At 40.5% G+C, this 11509-nt stretch overlaps 1 protein-coding gene across 1 annotated transcript in view; it reads right to left on the bottom strand.

Annotated features, from left to right (window-relative positions):
* Nucleotides 1-11503, bottom strand: part of PCNXL2 (pecanex-like 2 (Drosophila)) — a 345612-nt gene extending 334109 nt beyond the window's left edge. Inside the window, exon 1 of the mRNA XM_011997321.1 lies at nt 11349-11503. Coding sequence (XP_011852711.1) covers nt 11349-11501 — 153 coding nt within the window. The 5' untranslated portion in view covers nt 11502-11503. The remainder of the gene's footprint in view (nt 1-11348) is intronic.
* Between the last annotated feature and the right edge of the window lie 6 nt (nt 11504-11509).

The raw sequence follows: 11509 nt of genomic DNA on the forward strand, positions 1-11509 counted from the left end.
CTTTTGATAAAGTAATTCAGCATATCTTTTTATATGTTTTGTGAACTATGTTAATGTTTTATACCTCCTGTTGGTATAAATTATTAAATCAGCAAGGATGGAGGAAAAGCTAAAATTATATAGCTACAAGTGAACCTAACTATATATCAAATGATAGCATAACCACAAAGATGAACCAAAAAATAATTAGAAAAGAATTCATCAAAGTAACTTTTGAGCATGCTACTCTGGCAGTACATCACTGGTGATGCGTATTCTAAAAACAATAATAATAATAACTTCTAAACAGTCTTGAACTTTTCCTTAAAGATGTGTCTATGGTGGTGTTATGGGAGTAGGAATTCGTGCGTACATTTTAGGACTGGGCAAATGATATTGTTGTGAGCTAGAGTTCTCACTGTGGGAGAAGGGAGATATAAATATGAAATAATGGAAGCAGAGGAAGAGTCCTTTGATATGGACTGGTTTGATGGTCTCAGAATAAACTTCAATTGATTATTCAATCATTCAACCTATAAATTGATCAATCTTCTAGTTGTATCTACTGAAAGGGTCTAGAGGCAAAGACAACTAGTAGCAACAAATGCAACTACTGCAGCCCTAGATTTTGGTTTCCAAATGTAATTCCCCACCACAAGGATCATGGCTCCTTGGTAAAATGGCTGATTCTTTCAGGGCTGGGGCAGGGAAAGTACAAGCTAAGCCAGGAATATCTTTTTGGGCAGAAAGCAATAACGTGCTCACAAACTGATGAGAGTATATCCAAGAGGAACTCAGGATGTGCATGAAGAAGGTCTCACTTGCCAAAGTTTTGATCATTTGAACATCAAAAAGAATGATGATAGGCATAGATTATACTCCCACTGAATTAAAAAATGAATCTATGAGACCACACTAAAAAGTGCAACAAAACTATGAGGATGGGAAAAAAAAAAAATCTTCTTTACAGAAGAGTACCAATTAATAAAGGTGGGAAGAAAATTAGAATATTACCATTTTGCAACCACCATTGTCATAATTATTTTAGTCAAGAATCATCAATTTATGCTATAACTATTGGGGGAAAGACTTTTAGAAATACAATATATACAGTCTCCAGGTTTCACTCCACAGATCACTCACTAAACACAAAGGGGAAAACTGGTAATTTTATAATAGAGACATCTGGCTGACACTACCTTAACCAACGATGCGGGTTGGGGAGAGGTGGGAGAATTCTGTCCCTCTGATGTGATGCACGACAAGGACACAACACTGACCCAGAGGCTTAGAGAACTCATTTTAGAATAAGAACAATCAAGAGATGTGGCAACTAAAAGGCATGTTTGATCCTTGTTTGAATCTTGGATACAGAAAAACAAAACCAAAAACCCCAGCTCTCTAAGAGACATTACTGACTGGCATAACTGGAAATTTGGATAGGAACTATATATTAGACAATACCATCATATCAATAACTTCTCTGGGTGTGATAATTATGTGGGAGAATGTTCTTTTCCTTAACAGACACCTGTTGAAGTTTTTAGGGGTCATGTGTCTTGATGTCTCTCACATATTCTTAAAGGGTACAGCAAAATGGCCAGACTCTCATACACCTTAGAGCTTTAATACACGCTGTTCCCCTTGCATGAAATGCTGTTCCTCCTCTACTCATCTTTGCTTGGCTAACTCCTACTCATTCATCAGATTTCAGATGAGAAATTACTTCCTCCTCTGGGAAGCCTTCCTTAAGTACTCATGCCAAGATTCCACCTCCCACCTTTACTGTACAGCAACTGTACTTTCCCTACAGTAACAATTATCACTGTGTTATTCATGCCTGTTTATCTGCTAACTGCATGGGGAGAAGACATCAATCCACCTTGTTCTCCTGACGTCTCCACAATATCCAGCAGAACATCTGGCACTCAGTCTGTTGTCATAGACATAAGTGCTCTCCAACAAACATGTCCAGTTAGTCCCTCAGGCACAGGGTAGAACTGCACTCTCCTTTCCCTTTGAAGTGAGGTGTGGCCATGCAACATTCCTTGACAAAGAAGTCTGAGGGCAAGAGGTATTTGCCATTTCCAGGCAGGAGCCTCCAGAGTCAGACCATGAAACCCACTCAGTGTCCCTCAACCATAGTGACTGGTATAATCATCCAGGGTCATGGGGGGGATGATAGCGAGTAATGCACCCAGTCACCCCAAAATGAAGACTCAAACAACCCGTGTTCCTAAATACCTATAATGAGCAGGACCCCCTGCTAACTATACCCCTGACACCCCAATGAACCATGTTGGACATGTAGTATAAATAAAAAATAGGGCCAGGGGCAGTGGTTCACACCTGTAATCCCAACACTTTGGGAGGCCAAACTGGGAGGATTGCTTGAGTTTGACACCAGCCTGGGGAGTACAGCAAGACCTCATCTCTACAAAAAATAAGAAATTAGCCAGATGTGGTGGTACACGCCTGCAGTCCCAGCTCCTCAGGAGGCTGAGGTGGGAGGACACAAGAGCCCAAATGTTTGAGGTTGCAGTGAGTTACAATTACACCACTGTTCTCCAGCCTGAGTGACAATGAGTCCTATCTGTAAAAAGAAATAATAATAAAATTAAAAATTAAAAATAAACTTGGTGGGCAGGCTTGGTGGCTCACACCTGTTATCCCAGCACTTTGGGAGGCCGAGGCAGACAGATCACAAGATCAGGAGTTTGAGACCAGCCTGGCCAATATGGTGAAACCCCGTCTCTACTAAAAATACAAAAACTTAGCCAGGCGTGGTGGTGCATGCCTGTCATCCCAGATACTCCGAAGGCTGAGTAGGAGAATTGATTGAACCTGGGAGGCAGAGGTTGCAGTGACCTGAGATCGTGCCACTGTACTCCAGCCTGGGCAACACAGAGAGACTCCATCTCAAACAAAAATAACAAAAAATAACTTGGTAAAGCCAAACACATGTTTAGGTTGGTTATTACTTCAGCATAAGCTAGCACATCTTGACTGATCCATATCCAACCAATGGCATTAGGTTAAAAATCATCTGAAAACCTAATTATTCTTCAATAGTGACTAGTCAAATAATTGCCCTTTATAGAAATAGTGGAATACTATGCAGACATGAATAATGAGGAGGCTCTTTGTGTCATGATCTCCAAGATGTTCTGTCAAGAGGGACAACAAGGTTATGTATGCATAAATGATTACACATTTGTATAACATTTTTAATGGAAGTGTTGACCAAGGAACCAAGGTAGGATGGGTAAGGGATTCCAGTACAAATTTCTGGGACAAACAACAGACATTTCTAGACAGATTATAAGAATGAGTTACATGATCTTAAATTCCTTACTCAAAATGATGTAACAGAATTTAGAAAAAGAGGGCATATGAAGATTTTTGGAAAGGTCTGCTGGTGAACAGCTAATCCCCTTCCTCAGTCAGGAGAGAAGGCCTTCAGTGGGACCACTTAGAAACCTATGAGTCCCCTACCATTTGGGTGGGGGTAGAAGGCACCTAATATGAGTCCCCTACCATTTGGGTGGGGGTAGAAGGCACAGTGGACTGCTGTCTGATTCCCTCCTAGAAAAGATGAAAGATCAGAGACTGGCTGGCTAGCTGCTCTGATGGCGGTATGAGCTTGGCCTGTCCTCCTAGAATGTGGTGGGGAAAAGAATACGTGGACATTGACATGGACTCTGTATGTGAGAATCTGTACAGATCGCTTTAGACAATGTGTGAACGGGCTATGGAGCAGAGGATACTGGAGCAGAAGAAAGCTGGAGGTGGACAGAGTAAGAAACCAGACAGGGCAAAGACACAGCAGCCCTCATCAAGACAAGCGCCAGAGAGACAAGGCTGGCAAGGAGAACGGGGTCTCTGAGGGTGTGTGAAGGCAGCTCTCCAGAGAGTCAACTAGGGAACATGTGCCATGCTCTGAGAGCCCAAGGCCAGCTTACCACAGTGACAGTCAACAAAGAATCGTCCTGCTCTCCAAAGCCAAGGACATCAGAAACATCGGTCAATGCATTGAGGGAGGAGGAGAGCAGGAAAGACTGTGCCATTATCATGTCCCTTCCTACCTGGAAATGACTGGATGATGGAAGCTTTGGTTATGCCACGGAACTGCACATTCTGCAATCTAAATCAAGTCTGTATTCTGTTGCTTAAAGCCATCATAAAATGTGTATAAACTGTGATCTGAAGTCATGGGGCTTACCCATGTTTTTATCTGGGATATGGAAAAAAACTTGTGTCCAGGGCAAATTGAAAGGAACAGTGGAAGACAAATAAGAATGCTTTATGATTACACTCAGGACCCCTTACATTCAAACTTCCATTCACATGTGTATGAAATACCAGTGCAAGAAAACACAAGAGGCTGTGTATAGTGATTCCATCTCAAGTGGGAAACTAGAAATAAGTGTGAGAGGGAAGTTATATTTTTGCTATGTGTCCTTTTGTACATTTTTAGTGTTCGTATGTCTTCAAGCAAATGCGCAAGGAATATATACCAATTGATATGGTTTGGCTGTGTCCCCACCCAAATCTCATCTTAAACTGTAGCTCCCTTAATTCCCACATGTCATGGGAGGGACCCAATGGGAGGTAATTGAGCCATGAGGCAGGTCTTTCCTATTCTGTTCTCATGATAATGTATAAGTCACACGAGATCTGATGGTTTTATAAAGGGGAGCTCTCCTGCACAAGCTCTCTTGTCTACCACCATGTAAGACCTGACTTTGCTCCTCACTTGCCTTGTGCCATGACTGTGAGGCCTCCCTAGCCATGTGGAACTGTGAGACCATTAAACCTCTTTCCTTTATAAACTACTCAGTCTTGGGTATTTCTTCATAGCAGTATGAAAAAGGACTAAAATGCCTACATTGTAAAATGACCTGTTAGAAGTGATATGGCTGAGTGGGTAAGAACTCCAATGCTTGGGCTTCAATCCTAGTCAGGCCGTGACAGTCATGTATTTGTAAGCATATTTACCTACCTCTTTTTGCTAGTTTCATTGACTGTAAAATGGGAATAATGATGGTGCCTCACTGGGGAACTGGGGAAGGTGAGATGATTTCTTTCTTGCAAAGCTCTTACGAAAGTGTCTGCCTCATATGTGTTCAGAAGTGTCAACTGTGATTCTTACCTATTCCAATAATAGTAACATAATACAATTGTAAATGCTAAAAGAAGAAAATGCACCAGACAAAAAGTATGTAAAAATCTGAATACCATTAAAAGTGAGTCCATTTTCTTCTTGCAGAGAGCATAGGAAGGATATTTAGAGAAGATGAAATAGCAATAAGATACTTAATGTTTAAAATTTACCATTTAGAAGACCAAATGATTAAAGCCAGAAAATAACAATCACCTAGTAAGTATTCTATACAAAAGAAGTAACACCAAGTGAATTAGATTGTTCAATTAAAACAAAAATAATAGGGTATTAAAGTATTAGACATTACCCTGGGGAAAAACGCCATATATCTGAGGAGTGAACCATTCAAAATACAACTAGTCACTAACGGGGGGAAATCTCAAGAAGCCCTAAGAAAGCTGGGAATGGGGCAGGAGACATAAGTTTAACTGCTAGAAAATTTGTTATGAACTTGTCATACCAGAATGGAAAGAAAAAACAAACACAGAAACACAACCTGGGGACATAGATCCTGCCCGCAGACATGCATGTGTCTAATGGCATACGATGAGGATAAATGGGATGAGCAACTGTGACTCAATAAAAGAACTGTCAATTTGAAAAGACTGGAGACGGCTGCCCCAGCAACAAATGAAGGGACTCCAGGAAAGCAGAACCCTCCACACAGGCAAGTCCTCTGCACACACCATCCACAGAGCCACCTGGAGAAGCAAAAATTGAGAGACAACTGCATGGTTTGGCATTCAGCCCAAATCTGGAGCGACTAAGTCTGTGGTTCTTCTGGAGGCTCAGGACCCAGGAAGCATGCCTTTTAAGCAACTCCATGCTCAGGCTCTTCACCTCAAATACAACTCTGCTTCAGGCAGGTGAGGGCAGCAGGCAGGAAGCCAGACATTCAGGTAAATTATGGAGATAGTGCAAAGGATCAGGCATCTCAATGCAAGAATAAATAAGCCCCTAGAAGTGGAAGGACCAAATATCCAGGTTCTGAGAGTCCAAGGAAAGAAAGCACGGGCTATGTGATTCATTAACAGAGAAAGCCTTTCTTTTGAGGAAACTGGATATAAATGCTAGGACTGACTAGAACAGAGGTAACCTTCTGGGAACGGCGACATGCCAAGCAGTTCAAGAGAATAACAACAACCAAGTGGAATGGGCCAAGCCTGCTATGCAAGGCTGTGCAGGTTGCACCCTGCACAAAGGTCTCCTGCTGACAGGATTAAATGGGCCAGGAAAGGCTGCCTCTTTGCAGAGGCTGCCTTTCCACAGTTTACACAAAGTCATCTTATATGTTAAAAGTAGGAGAGGAAGTCTAGGTGAAGCATGGAGGCAGGCAGAGGGAAAGAAGGAAGGAAGGAAGCGTGGTCAAAGAAATGCAAAACCTTAAATTCTATTCTCAAACCTCAACATTCAATTGCACCTTCATTTCTTAGGCCTCAGGAAGCCTTGTTATGGGGGTGAGGGGTGTGAAGGAGTAGAATAATCCAAGATGCCTAGTGCACGGGGCCCACAACCAGAGCTCCATGGTAACTTTCTTTAAAATGCAGTATATTTAAATTTCCATCAAACTGTCATTTATTATGCAAGGTGAAGTATTTAGGAAGAAATAGACTGATGTGTGCAGTTTACTTTGAAACGCATCAAGAAAATAAAGTAGAATAAGGGATCAATAGAAGGATGGACAAATGGACAGATAGGTGATAAAGCAAGTATAGTAAAATGTTCACGGAGTAAAATCAAAGTGCTGTGTATATGGCTGCACGCAGTAAAATTATTTCAGCTTTGTTGTATGTTTTAAACTTTTTATAGTAAAATCTTGGGAAAATATTGATTGAAAAAAGAGGAATGCAAGATCTAAGAAAAAATAATGACATACCAGAATGGGAAATGACTGTGGACTCTCAAAGAAATGTCACCAATTAGCTGTAATAACAATTACAGTGTGTTGGGTGCTTACTATTTGCCTAGTACTATGCTAGCGCTTGACAGATAATCCTATTAATTATAATTACGGCAATTAGAAATGATGTAGGTCTTACCAAAGAAGGTCTCTAAGATTAAATTTTAAAAAGCAGAACTGGGAACAGAACAAGTCTGGCTAAAGTTAAAGGAAAGGAAACAGAAAGCTCCGGCCATAAAACAAAAGACAGGCTTCCTGTCCACAAGCGCGGAAAGGGCTGCCCATCCAAACACATATGTCAGGCCTGGAAAATCAAGTCTAATATTGCCGTGCATGGGGTTTGGAAGGATGTGAAAGTTCCACCTCATTCTTCCCATCACTCAACTCTTCCTCTCCAGTGGAGCTGACCACGATGCCACTGGCATAATCATAATTCCACTGTAGGTGGCTCCACTGTTTCACAGACTTCAAAGTGTTCTTATATGTACTATGTCAGGCAGCATAGTGTCCTGGAAGGGCCAAAGACTTGGATGCTACAGAACCTCGGCTAAATGCAGAATTTTACCACTGACTATCTAGATGACTGTAGGCAAACAGCTGACTCTCCCTGGACCTCAGTTGCTAAACTTATAAAATGAAGGTGTTATCCGCATTCTACAGATGATAAAACTGAGGTCTGGAGAAGTAAGGTGACTTGCACAAGGCCACACAATTGATAAGAGGAAGAACGGGAACTGTGTCTTTTGACATGAGGCTTATGCTCTCAGAACTGACACAAGGCCAGAATCATGCCCATATGCCCCTACTGTAAAGAAAACTCAGCTCTGAATCTCCATTAATTATCATCTCAAAAGAATAAAGACAAAACACATGTAATAGTGACAATGTAAATATCTCTCAAGACAAATCATCTTTCAGTGCGTCCAAAAGAAAAGGAGGTTGATAATCAACCAAAGTAAAACTCTTTCCAAGTTATCCAAATTGACTTACTGTTTTCAGTTGTACATTTCCAAACATTTCTCACAAATATAATCATAGTTTACAAATGCTAATAAATCACTATTTTCCACATTATCACCCAGATCTAAGTACATTCTAGGGATTAGAAATTTGCCTCAATAATTAATAATAAAAATATTTAAAATACTCGATACTTTAAATAGTGAAATTTTCTTTCTTTCCTTTTTCTTTTCTTTTTTTTTTTTTTTTTTTGAGACAGAGTCTTGCTCTGTCACCCAGTCTGGAGTGCAGTGGCGTGATTTTGGCTCACTGCAACCTCTGCCTCCAGGGTTCAAGCGATTCTCATGCTTCCTGAGTCACTGGGATTGCAGGCATGCACCACCACACCCAGCTAATTTTTTGTATTTTTAGTAAAGACAGGGTTTCACTATGTTGGCCAAGCTGGTCTTGTACTCCTAATTTCAAGGGATCCACCCACTTTGGCCTCCCAAAGTGCTGGGATTACAGGCGTGAGCCACCATGCCCGACAAAAACTTTCTTAAACATGTTTAAACCAAAATTACCAAATTGTAAAAAAAAAAAAAAAAAAAAAACAGAAGTTAACAGAACTTTGACTAAGCCCCTGTTGTCAGTAATTAGTCAAGTATCTTCTTGGAACAAATGACTGTAAATGAACAAATTGAAAAAGACATTAACAATCACAGACAACACTGAAGTGCAGAGAAATATGTTTAAGCACCAAGATCTGAAGAATAAGCCTCCACTGGGGAAAAGGGCCTTTTATTTCAAGGGCACTTTCAGAAACCAGAAGACCAAAGCAAGAAAAAAATAACCTGTTGCGTTTTTAATAAGACAGGCTATATATTAAAAAGTAGCTGCACCCACATACCATTATTCTATAATAGTTAAAGGCATGCTGGCATAGAGATATAAAAATTTGGGCACATCTGTTTTACTTTTTAAAGCCTGATATAAAAGTAAAATTATTTAAGTCTCAGATTTTACTTTCTAACATTTTGAGATTTAGCTGAAAATTACATTTAAATATCATCGAAAAGCAAGTTAACGAAGGACAATTTCCTACTCACAAACGCAAGATCTAAATCAAGCTACTCAATAAAGCATAGTTAGGTAGAAATTAAGGGTTCTGACCATACGTAGACATCAAATCTTAAGTAGAGTTTTACAAAAATGAGCCCATATGCATAGAAAAAAACATCTGCAGGAACACAACATTAAATTCTAATGTGGTTGTTTCTGAGGAGTGGGATTATAAGCGGAATATATATTGCTTTCATTATCAGGAAATATTCAAAAAGCATAGTGAGGTAGACTAATGCTAGTTGGAAAAGAAAGAGACACACAAGTTAATTATATAGGAGATCAGTGTTACCAAATGCAGAGCACTCTGCTATGTACAAGGAAAAACCAAGATGAATAAACAACATAAAAACCCATGCCCTCAAAAAAGCTTATGATCTAGACATAGAAGTGAAATACATGTTCCTACAACTAAGTACCAGATAGAATTCGAAAAGTGCTATTAATGCTGATAGTCCAACTACAGAATGCTGTAAAACAAATAGTAAGTACAGAATGATATAAGGGTAAGGAAGAAGAGAAATTAATTCTAGCTAAATGGAATCAGAAAACATCAGGATAGAGAGATTTTAGAAGCTGGGGAAGGAAAAAAAAAGGGCATCTCTTACTGAGCACTCTGTTTGTGACAGGTACTAAGAGTACTTTCATCTATTAATTCACTCAGTTCTCATATTCCCCTATAAGGGAGGTACTATAATTATCCCTGCTTTACAAACAAGGAAGGCAAAGCTTGCTCAAGCTCATACTAGGTCTAGTAAGCAGGAGAACCAGGATTTCACACTGGTGAGGGCTGTGTTCCTCATGACTTTGCTATGCTGTCCCTCTAGGAAAAGGGAAAACACTGGGACCCATAGGCTAAAGAAAAATGAGTTAAGAAAAATGGTGCACAAAATCAGAAAGAATAAAGAAACTTGCATTTATTGAAGGGTTTCCAAGCAGTTTCCATATTTAATGCTTTTTATATACAATTTTGATTATTTTTTCTGTGAACTGGTGATTATGATGATCACATCTATTTTAATGATATGAACACTAAGTTTTAGAAAAGTTCAGTATCAGACCAAACAGCTAATAAGTAGCAGAACAGAACTGCAAACCCAAGTCTGAGCCCAATCTCAGGTCAAGTCAGACCTGTGGCTTTATATGTACTATCTCATTTAATCCCTAAAACAATCTGCAAATCTGGTACTCTTACCTTTTCTCATTTTACAGATAAGAAAATGAAAAATGAGACGGTAAATAACCTCCCCAAGGTCACAGAACTGGTAACCAGTAGACCCAAAATTTAACCCAGGCATCATGACTTCACACCCAGACTTCTGACCCTTTGGATACACTGCCGGAAAAAGAGTAAAGAAGAACCCAATCACAAATGTCAAACTCGGAATCCATCAGTCATGCAAACTCATTGACAATTTTTGCTGTAAAAAACCCATGATCTAATACTGTGTTAGGAATAAAGTCCTCCAACAGACATACCAAAATTAGATTCTTAGCATGTAAAGCTTAATAAGACGTGGAACACCTTACCTGTACAGCTTTTCAAAGAAGGTAAACCATTGTTTTAATTACGTATAATCTACCTAAGAAGGTCATCGATGTAGTTTTTCAGCAAGCACTCACTTACCACAACCCCACTAAAATGTCAAGCCCCAACTAAACGTTGTAATACTTTGTCTAGCATAAAGTACATTGGATTTATCCATTATTATATCTTCCTACAGAATTCTATACATAGTGGTGTAGAAATTACAATGTGAGTAATTGATAATTGAACTTGCCTTCCCAAAGCAAAACAAGAAAGAAGGTGAGAAGGGAAAAAAGGGGCCAATAACTGAAATGAGTTTGCTTTTTACATTTCGTTTTGCCTCTTGGCTACAATCTACAGTATTTCACACCAAACATTATCCCAAGTTACCCAGCTCTGAGGCCTAGAGTTACCCACCTACAAAACAAGCTGCAAGCTCCCTGCCACAAGGAGAGTGACTCATCCTAACATCCGGCATCAATTCTTAATGAGTCCCCGAGCCCCCGCAGTCCTGTCTACTTTTCTTTTCCAGTGAATCCTCATAGCCCCCTTTCTCTGCACGTTCTCTGTCCCAAATTTCTGAAGCCCTTCCCCTTCCGTCTCTTAAGAATCTCTACGAACCTGAAACCCCGTGAGGCTGATGGCACGTCTGTGGTTCCTTTCTCCTCCTTCCCTCCATCCCCACAGCTCCCCGGGACCTGACCCTCCCCACTCACCAGGTGCAGGGCCAGGGGCAGCAGCAGCAGGAACAGCCACAGGTAGAGGTGGCAGCTGTTGGTGAACTTGCTCTGCTCTGGGTCGTGGTACCAGCCCCCGGTGAGCGCGGCCCACACGCCCTGCCGGAGCAGCTGCAGCACCTGGGACACCATGCCGGCTG

Source organism: Mandrillus leucophaeus, unplaced genomic scaffold, assembly GCF_000951045.1.
Source record: "Mandrillus leucophaeus isolate KB7577 unplaced genomic scaffold, Mleu.le_1.0 Scaffold537, whole genome shotgun sequence".
In the NCBI taxonomy this organism is placed as follows: domain Eukaryota; kingdom Metazoa; phylum Chordata; class Mammalia; order Primates; family Cercopithecidae; genus Mandrillus; species Mandrillus leucophaeus.